Raw genomic sequence first — 16,928 nt, 5'->3', positions numbered from 1 at the left:
TCATTCTACCATTTAAACGGTTCAAATTATAATAAACGACACCTCACTGAGAATATAATGCAAGATCATTTTTTCCTAAATAATGAAGGAGCTTTGAATGATTTCCCCATGTTTACAACATAATGATATCCTGATGTTGTCTTCATATAAACCACAGGGTTTCTATTTTTCCACATGGAGAGTAGGCTGAGGTTGGTTGTCACGTGGTTCGTTACCACCACATTAGAGGACAGTAGTGAATTCTGTCGACATCACATTTTGACTGACACTTGTGAAAAATACAAAAAAAAACCATGTTTAAACTCATGGGATAAATACAAGGAGCGTAAGGTGGTGAAAATGTATTGATTAAAGTCTATTTACATTTATCAATCGCCACAACCAAACCCTGCTATGGAGTAAGTAGTCACAAAGTGACAGATGGCTAACTACTGGCACACAAGTTGAACTTCCATCATATGAATACAACATAATTGTATACATAAGGTCCAGAAACCACTTGATTCTATGGGTCTGAGCTCATTTAAAGGTGGACGGAAGTCTAAGCACCCAAAAACCTGAAATTTGTTTTGAAAATCTTTTATTGCACGGTTCAAAAGCCAGCATCTGTGACAGTTATGGGAGCACATGGCACGGGTCGTTTGAGCATCTGCGAAGGCACCATTAATCCTACTCAGATGCTGCCCTCCAGATGACATCTTTTCTCTTGCCTGCTTCATAAGACGGTGCCAAATGACATTCCAACAGCGAAAAAGAGTCCAAATATGCCCAGACCTGCCACTCACTGAGCACATTTGGCACATTATGAAACGAAAAAAGCAACAAAGGAGGCGGGAAACTGTTGAGCTGCTGAAATTAAGTAATAATGAGAAAACAGCTCTTTGAGTGTTGTTAAAAGAAGGGATGACGCAGCACAGTGGGAGGAAAAAGCCCTTATAGTAACATTTCATTTAAGTGACCGGGTTTAGATTGATTGAAATTTATTCTGTGGACACTGTGTTCACAGTTAGGACAATTAGATACTATTAGGCACAGAGGAGTGGATATTGGTATGGTATACCTCCCACACAGCCAGCATTTCAGTGCTTTGGTTTATTTTCCTTGGTTAAATTTGCACATGTGCTACAGTGTTGTGCAAAAGCTTTATTGGTTCTGATGACGCAGTATCACCTGGGATCAGTCTGATTATCAGGGAGAGCAGTGATCAGTCTGCAGCAGCAGCACCATGGAGTCAGGCTGAGATCACACAAAGAGACAGCCCTAATCCACAGGTGTGTACGGGTGTACTGAGGAGATCTGGTGATGTTGGTGGTCACAGCCAATATTAATTGTAATTATTGTTTGCTCTTTGCACATGCCATCAAGCTGTTAATAAAAACTGTTTGTGAGTGCATCCTCAATTATAGCTCAACTCTGCTCATTTGCTGACTGGCTTTCATGCACTCGGGCTGATGGGAAACACTGATTGTTGTCGATTTCTGCAGTCACGTTTTCCTGTTTACTTCACGTCTTTGTCCAGTTATTTGGGTATGTTTACATGAACTCACAAATGCAATTTTCAGTCCGGCTACTTGAGCTATTAGCGCAGCCTTTCTGGTGCCCCCTTGGCCACTGTAGCACCCTCTGTTAAAAACGGCTTTTGTGCACAACATAGACCAAGAGTTTTTAGAAAGCTTCTCAACCCCCATACCCTTTCTCTTTCCAAAATTTCATGCAGCTGCAGGACTGCTTAGAGCGTCTGCCACCCCGGGAGAAATCGGTCAGTGTATCAAATCAAAGAAGCCCTAAATGGTGGAAATGAATGTTTGGCACTCAGTCAGTCAACAACGGTGGGTGATGCTGCTTTGCCAGCTGAGGGCCAGCCTAAAGGCTCAAACGCAGGCAGAGACCCAACCCTGTTAAATGAGAACGACAACAAGGGTACACGGAGAGCAGCCTCTGTCCTCCCTCTCTCTCCCTTCCCTGAATAGCTCCTCACAAAGGATATTGTTATGCCCTCTCTAATTACCAGCTGAAGAGCTGTTTGTCCACGTCTCACTCACTGCGCTCTCACCCCCAGAAATAAAGTGCTCTGTGGTGATGACCCTCAGCAGTTATGAAACAGTCTGGTGGACAAAAGGGCCCCAGCTAACCCTCCTTCAGCCGGTACAGTTCGCGTCTCAGCTGAGTCTCCACTGAGACCATTTCATCTGCGCTCAATCTGTGTGATTATTTGGCGACCAGTCTGTCTGGTCCCTTCCTGTCCCTGCACGGTTTTGTTGCCAAAACCAATCATGTCTAAGACATGTCACCAGTTTCGCAGTCTTGGTTTTAGGCTGATGTATCTAGGCCACAAGACACTCTCCATCTGCTCTTATTTGGTGGAAAGCCTTGGGAGGGCACTCAGAGAGAGAGAGATGCATCCAGCCAGGGATTAGGTTGGTACAGCAGGTCCAAGGGGAGGTGAGATTAAAAGCCAGGAGCAATAAAACACACGGTGGAGAAATAAGTCATGTCTGTCTACCCAAACTGAGGCCATGCACTATGAGGCAGTCCTTGAGCAAATGTAAAATTTTCCGTTGTCAGCCACTGGATAGCAAGAATTGATAACATGCTTTTAGAGAATTCAACCTCTGCTAGTACTTCCAGCAAGGTCACTGACTCCTATTTTTTTATTTTCTTTCACACAAATGACCCACATGCATCCTCTAAAACATAAGAGAAAAATAAGGTGCACTAAACTCTGCCTTTGAGTTTGCAGTGCGCAGCAGCTTCGCGGTGAGTTCACGGTGTTTTGTTCCCGCAGAGATTTGTGTTCACTGTCCTCAGCATATCATGCGGTATTAAATCTCAGCTGTACCCTCGTCTGACCCTGTCATCTGAAAAAAAAAAGAAGAAGTCCTGACCTCACTGTGTGTATGTGAATATGGAGGACAGGTGTGACTCAGCACCACCTGTGATTGAGCCTGTGAAAATGAAGGGCAGTTGAGTTGAACGCTCGCGTGTTTTCATGACATTTCATTTCTCCCGTGTTTCCAACCAAAGGCATTACTCGGAAGGGTAGAAGGAAAGCTGATAACAAGGAGGATTTGGTAAACATCCTATTGGGAGATTAACAAGGAGGGAGTCCGGTCTTTTCTGTGTGTGTGCGTGCGCGCATGCAACGGAGGGAGGGATGGAGAGAGAGAGAGAGAGAGAGAGAGAGAGAGAGAGAGAGAGAGGGAGAGAGGGCTTCCCAGAATGGGGCAGAGCAGGGAGGGGTGAGTTGCCTGCTGGACGGGACTGAAACGTCCTTCATATAAACCGGTGACAAAGTGGCGAGCAGTGGGCCCCCGGGCGGCAGAGATCAGAGCCAGCACACAGACGCAGAGACCGAGAAGAGGAGACCGAAGCACCGAGCAGCGCGCACGGCGGTGACTGGAACCACAGCAACACAACGAGGAGACCCGCGAACACAGCAAAACTAATCCGGACGGAGCCGCATTTATTCGCGCCTACAGGTAAAACCCACATGGATGTGCGGAGAGACTAAGCTCCACCGGGTTTTTGTAATCTTGAGGTACAATTTAGGAGAAGAATATCCACACAGAGCACAGAGGGTCACACCTCTTGTAGCCTACCTGTTCGCGCGATGTTGGATGGATATTTTGTAGCAGATGGGGTTTGTCTTGTCCTGTCTATAAACTCACTAATAAGCCCACAACCCCACCCCCTTCCCCCATAACTACGCTTTTAAATCTTTGACTCGCAGCTTTTTGAAGCATTAAAATGATCTGCGTAGACTTTTAGTTGTAGTTTTGAAGCCTTCGCGTGTATTTTGTTTCCTTCTTAATAACTGACAGGAAAAAAAAATCTGAAAAACTGTAAGGGAGAGGAAAAGGTTATTTCTACATTACATTTTCAGCGTCTCTCTTATGTGTAAAGTCGGGGCCACCTGCTCGGGGCCATGTCCCCGCGTTCAGCAGATTTGTTTAATTCGCGTCATGTAGGCTACACATCGACCACAAGCCTGTCAGATTAAACGACTACGCATGTCATCCATGTCAGCACAGTGCCTTAGTTCCAACTAATTAGGCTCACCCTGTCTATACTAGGTCACCACACGGAGAGCTCAACATGGAGCTAAACAGCCGGCGCTGGTATCTCACTTATACTCTGTAACTCAGCGTATGCCATATGACTGACTCTGTGGGTGGATGGAACAGATTCAATTACAGCCTTTGCATCCATTATGTTTGATTCCCTCCCTCTAGCAAACCTTTCAGTTATTATTGTTATTATTATTTGACGTAGTGCAAACCATTTAGTTCTATTTTCATAATGATTCGGGACTGTGTGTGTGTGTGTGTGTGTGTGTGTGTGTGGTTTTTTTTCCTATGCTGAACTCTCTTGTTCATGTGTTTATATCTACAGAGATGGACCTCACCTCATCCCCTTCGCTATTAATTTGCGTGGTTTTGGCGGCCGCCCTGATTGGCGGGACTCGCTCGGAGGGGGTGTGTCTTCAAGATGGTAAACACAAGGCCACGCCCAGCCCGGAGCCACACCTGACGGAGTGCTCCCTGTATGCAGACAGTGAGTGATCTCATCTTCATAGTCTGTAAATCTCAATGTTGGAGAACAAATTAAATCTCAAATTAAATCTAAGAACAGGCCCACGTTGATGTGTTTCTCTCTCGTTGCTGCTACAGATAGCTGCTGCACAGAAGAACAAATCCAGGACATCTCTCATGTTCCTTCTGCCAATAATCAGAATGAACCCTGGGACAAGTGTGGGTCCCTCAGCCCTGAGTAAGCCTTAACCACCCTTCTGGTTTCCTCAATATTTTATTCCTCTGATCTTTTAGCCCATTGTTGCCTCTTAGTGGTCATATTTTGCTGCTTTAGTTATCCATTTGTATTTTTATCAGTATTTTCAGTCTCATCAGACTGCTGTTTTCAGAAAAAAGCTAAAAACCACCAACTAATGACTGGTGGAGACCAAAAATGGAGCTAAAAGAGAGTCATTACTGAATTTAAAGTCATCAGGTGTCCAGAAATACAACTAGAAATGACAAGTTTGAACATGAGCTGTTTAAGCCGAGAGATAATGTGTAAAATAAGTCAATATTATAATTGTTTTTATTGCTACACATTAGCTTAAAATCACTAGTGCTTGCTTTTATTAGCTTATTTCCCTGTTTTGTTATTATGTCACATTTAATGGCTTTGTGTTTGATCTAGTTCTTAATTCGCTCTGTATAATCTATCGTTAACAGTAAGAGCCTGTGCATGTAGTCAGTGCGGAATTTTTACATGGTGTGTTAGTGGAGCCAATAAGGATGGATTTTCTGAAATAACAAACGGCACCTTAGACAAAGAGGCTGCCAGTTTACAGACAGCAACAGCAAACACATGATCAAGTAGGTCAAATTGAAAGAGGCATTTAAGTAGCATTAGCCAAAGCTGGGCAAACATACTTAAGGGATCAACAGCAGCAATGATACTAATCAACTGCTCGTACTCCCCATCTTATTTAGCGTTGTTTTCTTGACCTGTCTTGTGACCGGCTGTTCCGAGTTTAAATACAGACTTCGCTGGTCAGTAACAAACATGACCTCTTGTGTCTCCCCAGGTGTGAAAGCTTCCTGAAGCGCGTGTCGTGTTTTTACCGCTGCTCCCCCGACGCTGCTCGCTGGCCTCATCCTCAGCGCCGCTCATACATCCAGGCTGTTCCTCTCTGCCACAGCTTCTGCCGTGATTGGTGAGGCTGCCAAGCACGTTACCAAACAAACTAAAGTCTAAATCCCCTGTCAGCAAAGGGATCCCTATCTTGGACAACAGCATACTGTGTTAAGATAGAGAGTCCAATAAAACTGCATGACACAGATGAAACTGTGCTGCATATATCAACCTATTTTATCTTTTTTTTTTAAAGAAGGTGGCAAACACACAAAGCCTAGCACAAACAGCTTCATTTCATGGGTCCTATGTAAAAAAAGAAAAAAATAGAAAAGATAAAAATGAGACAACACTGGAAAGATAAGTGAAAGAGTGTTGTAAAGAATTAAAGGGCTGCTCTCTGCAAAAATACTTAAAAAAAATACTTAACATTTTGGAAAATATGCTTTTTGGCATTTCTGTTAAGAGTTGGCTTAGGATGATTGAGGCTACTAGAAGCTTGTTAGCTTATCACAGACACTAGAAAATGTGGCTTTATTCAAGTATATTTGAAAAATATATATAAGTTCAGAAAGATGCTCCAGAAACTTATAGATCCTAGAGTCTAACAGCTCATAAAAACACCGCTTGTCACTTTCACACTGGAATTTTGTGAACATTAGACAAACAACATAAGGATTAACAAGCTTACGATACGCTATTTCCAGTCTTAATACTCAGCTTATGTAAGAAGCTGCTGGTAACTTTATATTTAGCATGAAAGTGAAATCTTTTCATTTTAAGCTCGGAAAGAAAGTCACTAAGATGTTCTTTTTTTATTGGTTTTTATTAAATTTATCTAGCTCAGGTAAAAAATAATCTCAAGAGAAATCAATCAAATAAAAGAGTAATTGTTTTTTTTGTCATTTACATTTTTCAACATTCACATTTGTTCTTTCAGGTTTGATGCCTGCAGGATGGATTTGACTTGCGCCCGTAACTGGGCTAGGGACCCCAGGGGACAGAACTGCACTGGAAACTGTGTTCAGTATCAGCAGGTAGGCTTTAAGCAATATTAACAAGTTAACCGGATATGTTGAACCTAAAGCTATTTTTGTGTTTAGACTGGGTTTTTTTTGGTTGCATGGCAACTAATAGAAAATGGATAATAAAACTGATTAGTCTACTAGATTTTCTTGCAGAGAATAATCAATAAATAAAATAAATTTCACTTTGAACAGCTAAAAATATCTTTTATCATAAGCTAGTTTTAGAGATACAGTAAGTGCCCTTCATGAGTATTAGAGTCTTTAATCACTTTTTAAGAACCCAAAACCCTCATTTGTCTTTAAATATCTGTGTAACGAAGGACATTCTTGTCTTAAACTTTGTAGCAAAAATTCGCATGCTAAAAACTGCTAATATGCTAAAATGCTAAACTGATGGTAATACACAGTCATTCCTGTTTAACATCAGCAAGCTAGCATCACATGACACCGTGAGGATGGTGGCGTAACACCAGCATTGACAACTAGGCGATCTTGTTAGCCACTTAGAAATAAAAATTGTAGTCACATGCTTTATTATTAGCAAGCAGAGCACAGTAAAGTCACAGCTTAGCTAAGGTTTTCTGGTAAGCAGAGGTGGGTGTCAGAGATTTGAATCCTGCTGAGTGACCTCAGGGCTTGTCATTTGAGATCTTTGTTGCAGGCAGAAGGTCAGAAACTGTGGCGTGGTGCCTTAGTGGTATAGAGAGACGGCGGTTAAATGAGGGGTTAACGGCACCAAGGCTGAAGTGTGAAAAGGCTGGGCCCTGCTTCAGTGGGCAGAGGCCAGCTGGGTGATTGAAAAAGAAAAAGAGTGACAAACGAGTGCTGATGTGCGCAGCTGAGACCAGCAGCAAAATGACTCACACTTCACAGGCAATGACACTCTATCTATAGACCATGTCCAATGGTGCAGTGGTGCCTGAAGAAGTAAATATACACATAAAGGGACCTGTTTTTTCTCACTTTTTTATTTTTATTTTTGGACTCTCACCTAATTCATAATTCAGAAAAATATCTGTTCCACATTCGACCTTGCAATCTCTTAGTCCATCTACCGCAAGAAACAAGTCGTTTTAACTCCTCTCACATCTTTCAGGCAAGCTTTCTTCTGATTGGCTCCTCCTCATAATAAAAATGTTTAAATAGTAGGTGGGTGGATCTTATTGGCTCACATTCCCCTTCTCTACAATGTCAAACTTGTCCTCTCTGTTACACATGAAAATCAGACATCTGTTCTCTCGCTTTGCAAGTCTATTCAATTTCAATTAAATTATTCATATAACACCAAATCACAATAATAGTCACATCAGTAATGCAGAGAAAACTCCGGGCGACCCCCTATGAGCAAGGACTTGGAGACAGTGGGAAGGACAAACTCCCTTTTAACAGGAAGAAATCTCTGGCAGAACCAGGCTCAAGGAGGTGGGGCCATAGCAGTGCCTTGTTGAAGGTTGGGAGTATACAATAAAGTACTGTAGTTTATAGGATAAGCCAGAGTTTGTCGCTGTCACGAGGGGCTGCTGAGAAACATTAGTGGTCCTAATTCATGAATCTAAGATGTATTTACATAGATGTCACACAGAGTTTAGCTCATCATGTTTTAAAGTGAAACTTGACTGTTCTCCATAGATTTTTTCTGACTATCTGAAGAGAAGCAAATACTTCCTGGGTCCTCTGATTGGCTTCCCAACATTAGACAGGGATATCATGCCTTTGCTATACTTAGAAGGGGGAAAAAATAGCACTTCTACCTGTTTCTGCACTCTCCAATGTCAGCATGTCTGTTGTGCATCAGAGGGGATTTAGAATATGTGAATATATGCAAAGCCAGCTAGAAAATAAGTAGGTATACACCACACACCACTCGTATATCTTAATATATCCAAGAGTGTGCTTTCTCTTGATTTCACTCGCATTTATCTCAAACAAGCACAGGGAGAGAGAGCGAGAGGACCACAGTGGCAGATGAGCACACACCCACAGCCACCAGGCCTATTAAGGCTGTCTGGGGGATATTAGATGATTATTGGAAATTACACATTTGTGAGAAGAGAGTAAAAACAAAAAGAGACGTTTGGGGAGTGTTTGAGTGTGTCTCTGTCACGGTGTGTTTTCTGTGCTTTTATTGGCCCATTTTAATGTAGGGCAACACTAATGGTGCAAAAAGTACTTCCAATAAATTTAAGCAGCTCTCAAAACAGAGTGTTTCAAACAGCTCGTCGGTACGCATTCAGTGCATTCAAGCAAACTAGCCCTCTTTACAGGGGCCACAAACAAGTGCCCGCCTCCCGTTTTTGGAGGTCAAAACGGTAACACTTTGTGTTTTCCTCCTCAGCCAGCAGAGATGGGAGATTTCACCTCAGACCTGCTGCACACAAGCAGCCGCTCAGACATCACACTAAAACACTCTCAGCTCCACTCCACCCAATGTTGGTGCACGTGGGTGTCTGCGGGATAAACACACACCCATACAGTTATTATTTGTAAAAGCTGAAAGCAGTAGATGTCGATTTGCATAGAGACAAGCGGATACTTTTAAAAGCACGCATAAGCACCCGCAGACACATCCTTTGCATGCAAAAATCCCTCTGGCACGCTCACTGTCTCGCTCTCTTTTTGTACTCATTGGTTACATTATTTGCCAGCCAAGGTCTGATTTATCTCAGCATTAGACACTTTTTTTTCTGTTCCTGATGCAGTGGGAATGAGGTTATGTCTACAAAGAACAGCACAGAACGTCTGTGCTTGAACAACAACAACAGCATCTGTCGATAAGATATAGTGAACTAATGGTTTGTAGGGATTGGGGGGGAATGCTATAGATTTTAAAGATACCAGTAGAAGCTTAGCTTAGATAAAAGGGAAGAAATGGTAGTAAATTTAGCTGGACCTGTGTCCTACTAAATTACCTGTATAATTAAATAGTAGTAATACTTATTTTGCAATATTTATACAAGGTTCTTATGTGAACATGGCCAAAAAAGCTCAATAATAGCCATTTAGTAATAGCAGAAATATTGCAGCCTACATTCACTGCATTGCTTTGTAAGTTTGTGACCCTGAAAAATAGGAAAACAAGAAACCACAAACCTACACAGTAGTTAGGATTTTTTTTCTTCTGGTCTGGTGTTCTGTCATTGAAAAATAAGAATCAACCCTGGCTCAGATTTTTCATCTAAAAACAAAAAAACAGAGGGAAAATGACGTGTTGTTTGAGGAATTTAGTTGTTGTTCATCATAGTTGCGTTTCTATAAAAGTGGTGGTGTTTCCATCATCATTTTATCTGCCTGTCTCATGGCTCCATCTAACCTGTGTTCCCATTCTTAAGTCTAGCTAAAGTAATTAAGTACAATACAGTAATGCTAAGTCAGCCTTAAAAACAAATGTAATTCTTTGTCGCTTCTTCTTCTTCTTCCAATCGCCCACATTTGTCATGATGTCATTAATTCAAATTATCGTATTGTCATTTAGCAGCTTAGATCTAAAGCAGGAGTGTCAAAAATAAGGCCCGAGGGCCAAAATCGGCCTGGTAAAGACACCAGTTTGCCCCACTGGACGGTTTTGGAAAATGTTTGGAAACAGTATTTTCATAGTTTTTCGAATGATGAAGACCTCATACTGCACCAAAGTATTAACCAACAGATAAACAGTTACTTGCAAGAAAAGGGGGTGGGTATTTTCTTAAATTACAAGACCTTTTTGTGTAATTTTACCCCGTATTTCTTACAATTTCAGCCCAAAAAGTCATGCTAACAGATTTCTTAAATTGCTACAGCAGCATTTCTTTGTGACACACAAAAACGTGAGATGTAGTGTTGAAACTGCACTTCTTTGTGCACTTTTCTTCTCTTATGTTAGATATCTCAGGGGTTAAACGTCCAGTGAAACTTATTTACACTGACAGAAAGGCGAGTTTCTCACTGGTCCAGCCCTCTTAAGATCAAAGTGGCTCACAATGTAAAATGAGTTTGACATCCCTGATTTAAAAGCACTGTCCTTTCTAATAATGGACATTACAACTGTCATTTTACTATAACTGTATGTTATGAATAATTTGATCACAGATTCTAATTGTATTATTCCAAATTTCATTTCTTCAGTCATTCATATACTGAGATAATTTTTTTTATTGGTTTAGTCAAAAAACTCATTCTGATCATGACTGCAAGCTAAAATAATTTCTTCCGTAGCTTTTTTTTTTGCACATCAGGTGTAATGTGTTAGGTTTCGGATGGTGAAGGGCAGAATTAAATAAGGGCGAAGAGGACAGCGCAGAGCCCCAGGAAATTTCTGTATCTCACTTATTTGATCACACCATGTCATCTAAAGCCACTCGTGCTCATACTGAATTAGCTTTGGCAGCAAACCACGTCCGCCTGAGGAATAGTGGAAGTGTTTGTGTGAATGCAGGTGTGTGTGTGTGTGTGTGTGTGTGTATATACCCTTGTATGTGTTATAGGGTTGCTGCGATAAGACCTAAGTGTCAGACAGAGAGCTTGTAGTGGCGAGAAATGGCCATCATCCTGTTTGTCCTTCCAACACGGTAAACATATTACTTTTTTTTTTTTCTTCTTCTTCTCTGAGCACTCTGTGTGACTCAGTCTTAATCCCCCAACAGACAGGAGGATGAAAGGAAGCAGACGTTTGGGTGGGGGTGTGCTACAGAGAAACAGGGGAGAGATGTACAAACAGTGAGTGCAGCAAAAAGCAAGGGGCGGTGGAGGTGGGAGGGGTACAAGAGTAGGTGATGGTTACTTGGCAGCACATCTTAATGACTGGTTATGAGGCTGTCACTGGGGAGAGAGATCGAGAGCTTAAACACAGAAAAGTGTGTGTGTGTGTGTGTGTGTGTGTGTGTGTGTGTGTGTGTGTGTGTGTGTGTGTGTACGGGTTCGTACTATCCTGGTGGGGACCAAAATCTGACTTTTACTATCCTGGTGGGGACTTTCTGCACCGTGGGGACCAAAATCCAGGTCCCCTTGGGGTTGAAAGCAATTTTCACACTCAAAATGCGGTTTTACTGTCAGGGTTACAATTAGGTTATGGTTAGGTTTAGGGTAAGGGTTAGGGTTAGGCATTCATTTTTAATGGTTAGGGTTAGGGTAAGGGGCTAGGGAAAGCATTATGTCAATGGGATGTCCCCACGAGGATAGCAAACCAGACGTGTGTGTGTGTGTGTGTGTGTGTGTGTGTGTGTGTGTGTGTGTGTGTGTGTGTGTGTGTGTGTGTGTGTGTGTGTGTGTGTGTGTGTGTGTGTGTGTGTGTGTGTGCAACTGAAACTTTGCTAATTTGCTTTCCTAACTATTTCTAAGCTCGTAGGCATAAACCATTTACAGCTAAACGGCTTAAATGTTGAATTGTGATTTGGTGTTACTTGCGCAGTATCCCCCCTTTAATCCGCATTTGTGTCTTATTAGAAGAGGAGCGCCTTTTTCCTTTTTTCCCCCCCCCCCTTTTCACGCCCCAGAAACTCTGGCGCTAATGTCAGCGGTAACTAGACTTTCCCCTCAGAGTATAACTTTATAAAGACAGAGAGCGCGGTAATGAATTTTCTGTCAGACGGAGACACAAAAGGTGCTGCCAGCAAACTTTTCAGATTAGCACGGATCTCTCCGTTCTGCTCTGCGCGGCTTGTTAGGGACTGCAAAGGTGGCACCGAGATGAATTCTTTCAGATACAAGTGCGAGCTTTTCAAGGTCGTGTCTTGTGATTTGCTTTCAAGGCTGGTGTAGGTGAAGGGAGGCAGGAGAGGCAGACGAAAGCAGCCTGTGAGAGCAGCTGCCCAGCGCCTGCAGCTCCCCTCTTACACCTGGAACAGGTGCTTTGTTCAAGGCCAGTGCTGCTCTGAGATGGAGAAGTCAATAAATGCTAATGTTACACAGTGGCGGCGTGTAACAATAATGCTTCAGTTAATGGATTTTACACTTTCACATAAATAGTGTAATATATGCCCTTTATCATACATCTTTTGCACGATTAAATCCCAGAATCTGAAATTTTGCTTGCTCGTAAATGTGCTGCTGGGCTACATATGAAATGCTGTGTTTGTAATATATTCTGTTTTATTTGAACAACAGTTAACCCTTGTTATTCTTTTCTGAACCGAGCATCTTTTATCATATTTCAGGCCTGCTTTCAGGAAAAAAATGGGTGTGTATCAGACGTTAGCAATCTCTGCTTTTAAAGCTCACCTTTGGTCGTCAATCCATGTTTCTTGGCATATATTGAGGTGTCAAATGTCATCATTAAGTGCACATGGAGAGATCGTTTTTATGGGGGAAAGAGTTAAAAGAGTAACATAATTCTGCAGGTCTGACATATAATTAGAAAATTAGAAGGAGGAAAACCAAAAAGCAAAAAGCTGTGTAAGAGAATACACCGCTTTCCTTTCCAAGCATACCTGATGAAGGATTCATAGCTTCACTTTTAAATACTGTGCATGACTCTAACAGTTACTATGGCAATATGGTAATACTTGTACACTACTGTTCAGTGGTAAGTTGTAGGTTTTACTTTGCTACATGCATTTAATAGCAGCTGAAACTGTTAGTTGCATTAAGGCAAAAAACATTTTGCTTTTAAATGTGCTGGTGCATTTTTGAATCTATGACACGTGAGATTGTTTTTAAGAAAATGTGTCCAAATATGCACATTTGGATGTTTGTTTAACCCTGTAAAGTCTGAACCCTGAAATAATTGCCAGAATCTTGTTTATTGAACCTTCTGACAAATTTTTAAAAAACAACAACCAAAAAACATAAATTTGCATAAATTAGTTTTAATTGTATTATGGTTGTTATACCCTGAATTTTGTGCAATTTAAAAATCACACTGATGATGTAGAGGCTTCAAATATGATACATGTTAAAGAGTTAAATGTTACATTTTCCCCTAGGATTTGATTCAAGTTAGTCTTTAAATGCTTTAATCAAATTAAATAAAAAATTACATATAATACAAGAAATACATTATTTAATTTATTCACAAGGAGGTTGTCTATGTTACTTCGTATTTTTGCCTTGTAATAATAGTTTCCTTTTTTTTTCTTTTCTTTTTTTTTACTTAAAAACATATGTTAGTTTAAAGTTTTTTAAACTCCTGGGGTTTAATTTATTCTACAAATCAGACTCTTTTAATCTTAAAACCATGCAGAAAAAATGATTTTTCGCCTTGCTCCTCTGATTTACATCATGATAAAAAGAAAGAGATGTACAAAATCCCATCAGTGGAAAAAAAACACAAAAAACTTTGACTAATGTGCCAGCAAAATGAAGAACCGCTAACTCTGAAGCCAGCACTACCCAGTGTTCAGATTTCTGTTATGGAAATTTATGCAAATCTGGGTATTAGTAGATTGTGCTGAATCTGAATATTTAAACATTACAGAAAACTGTGAATAGAAAAAAATAATCGCCTTATGCTTTGCGGTGGTATCTAGTTAACATTTTCCCATTTTCATTAATTGAATTTTTTAAATTAAAAGCTCTGTACGTCCACACGGGTCTTTTCAGTCTTGTAACTGTAAGGTACTGACGTTTTGTACCTACTATTTATGTAGTGCCAAATCACACCAGCTGCCTCAAGGAGCTTTCTATTGTAAGGTAAACAGCCTACAGATATAAAGGGGAAATCCCCAACAATCAAATCCTTCCCACTTGGCAAAAGTGGGAAGGAAAAACTCCCTTTTAACAGGATGAAACCTCAGTTCTGTTGGAGATGAGTGGAGAGAGGCAGTATAAAGCTCTTCTGTGGTTTGTGTGAGGGTACCAGCAGAAATGATAAAGATGTAATAAAACACTTACTTTTTGTTTTCTAATATTTGGTATTCAAGCTGAATTCTGAATGCTGGCAATAAAAGTCATGGTTGTATCTCTGTGGATGGCAGAGAAAAATAATCTGCATAAATTTTGTGTTCTGCACACCTACAGATGTACCAGCATGGCAGAGATCTCTGCGAAAGCCTGTGGGGTGATGCCTTCATGACGGTCGAGGATGAGCCAGAGGAGGTTGGAGAGGCCGGAGATATCGGAGTGGATGTCGACGGCGTTCGTCCCTGCGGCTGCCTGACTCTCAGCCCCTCGGACAAGGACGTGATCGCCGCTCTCAGAGCCCAGCAGGATGACCCGGAGGAGCTGGATACCACCAAGACCGGCTTGCCTCAGTACCGGGCCCCTTGCCAGGCCAAGCTGCCCGTGCAGCCCAGAATGGGAAACTCCGTGCTGCGTAAGCGCTCGGTGGAGGTGGAAGACGTGGAGGGGAGTGGCAGCGGTTTGTAGATGGTGATACATGTATTCTTAGCGATAATCCTCTAGATCATCATATACAAAAATCAATCCCTTGAAAGGGAGTTATATCCTTTCTCCTCTAACTAAACTAAACCATACAAATTTAAGCTCTCATTACTATCTTCAAGTCGCAGGCATAACTTCTTTGATTTACAAAAATGATCTGATTATCTGATTTAAGTGACAAGCTTATGAACACCCGGTCGATTCTTTGAACAGCCAGGATTAAACGAAACACCAAGAAAAAATTTTCAAATGAATTTAAGAAGACTACTCAAAGCTGAAGTCCTCAATATTTTCAAAGGGCTCAATAACAAATACACTTAAGACATCCCATGATGGCTGCAAAATGTTTTTATTGCCAGCTAACAAGAGCATCTTTAGTGGGAATTTGCTTTTATGGCTCAGTGTAACACATGCTCACATGGTAAAAGTCCTGCAGTATTAGCACTTCTGCATGAGTCAAACATGTCAAACCCAAAGTACTACTTTTCATGACAATGTTGAACACAATATATCACCATCCCGCTACTTATCTCAACTGTCTACTAGCTGGCTTTGATCTGTGCTTTAGTCACTTGTTAAATGCATTAATTAGTCCTGTGATTCCATAATGTGCAGTCTGCTTGTCATGGAGTTTATGATAGTGGAGAACGTCAAAAGTTTTAATCATAATTTTGAATCTATCTTAGATTTTTCCAACACAGTTAACTGACCTGAAAGCAGGTGTTCTGGTTTGAGAACAACGGGGAAGGTTTAGTATTCAGAAACAACATCGGAGTAAATCAGCAGGGGCAGCAGCCGTACCAGATAAGGTTGCTCCGGTAGTTCGGTCATGTATCACCGATGTACTGTGGGTGTTTTATAAGTAGGCCATGTGTTTCTACAGTTGGGAACTGTTAGATGTAAATGTTTTATAAGAAAACAAAAAGGGAGAACTAATTTGTTTGATTTACCATAAGCTTGCTGAAATGGGTGTTTCTGTGCTTTTCTTTTCATTCTCAATAAAAACATTTCTAAACATTCCTGATGTTTCACGTTCACTTTTTTTGTGGTTTCTCTCTCTTTTTTCTTTTAGTTTACTTTAGATAGTAGGCGAGATTTCATACATGCTTTCTGGTAACAGCAGGTATCTGCATCCACAGCGCCTTTTAGAAAAGTGTTGGCTTTATTCATGCAAATGTGCAAACAATTCACAGGTCAGAAATTAGATGAGCAGTTAAGAAAAGAGTTAGGGATTATTGGAGTGATATATCATCAACAATTTTGAGGTTTCCAGGTTATTGAAAAGTCCTCCTTTAACAGTTTTTAGCTATAGTGGCTCTTATATATTTAACAGGGATCAAATAAATCCAATATACTCATTATCAACCATCAGAGAAAAAGTCCCTAATGTGGAAAACGGGGAACTGTATAAACTAACCATTAATATTTACGACTGTAGGCTTGTGTTAACCCTGTGATGGTGTGGTGACCTTTCCATGGCTGTCTCGCTATGGGTGAAGGAGATTGCTTTGGGACTGGGAAACAGGTTTCTTTTTTTTGAGGTTTTGACTCTTTCAGGTCTCTCCATAGACTTTGCCGCTCCTTTCCCTACTTTGAAATCCTCCTTACCTGTTACTCTTATTACACCACCTGCTTGCGTGGCCACCGCGGGCTTCGTAGTTTTAGGTCGAGTGGCCTCTCGTCTTTGGAATTCTCTCCCTGCACCACATTCACAATCAATCTCAAATCAACATAGGCTTTCTGCTCGACCATATCCCATTTCCCCTTTTATGGTACTTGATGTACTTGATGTATCAAATACTTTTCAAGATATTGTTTTTTTACAAAGTTCCAACCAGCTGTTTTCAGGCACCCCTTTTTCCTGCACATTGAAATCTGATGTGGTTTTTAACATGAATATCTTAAAAGCTATTAAAGATTTAAAAAATATTATTTTTTAATGGCATTTTAACTGGTTTCTTCTACAAT

General features: G+C 41.0%; 1 protein-coding gene across 1 annotated transcript; it reads left to right on the top strand.

Moving 5' to 3' along the window:
- The first annotated feature begins 3,225 nt into the window (after positions 1–3,225).
- On the top strand, positions 3,226–15,980 carry rtbdn (retbindin). The gene is made up of 6 exons (XM_063471322.1): positions 3,226–3,479; positions 4,393–4,554; positions 4,671–4,770; positions 5,594–5,722; positions 6,581–6,677; positions 14,598–15,980. The coding sequence occupies exons 2-6, from the start codon at positions 4,395–4,397 to the stop codon at positions 14,943–14,945; spliced, it is 834 nt and encodes a 277-aa protein (XP_063327392.1). The 5' UTR covers positions 3,226–3,479; positions 4,393–4,394; the 3' UTR covers positions 14,946–15,980.
- The last annotated feature ends 948 nt before the right edge of the window (positions 15,981–16,928 follow it).

Source organism: Pelmatolapia mariae, linkage group LG4, assembly GCF_036321145.2.
Source record: "Pelmatolapia mariae isolate MD_Pm_ZW linkage group LG4, Pm_UMD_F_2, whole genome shotgun sequence".
Taxonomy (NCBI): domain Eukaryota; kingdom Metazoa; phylum Chordata; class Actinopteri; order Cichliformes; family Cichlidae; genus Pelmatolapia; species Pelmatolapia mariae.
This window is presented reverse-complemented; position numbering and strand designations above follow the sequence as displayed.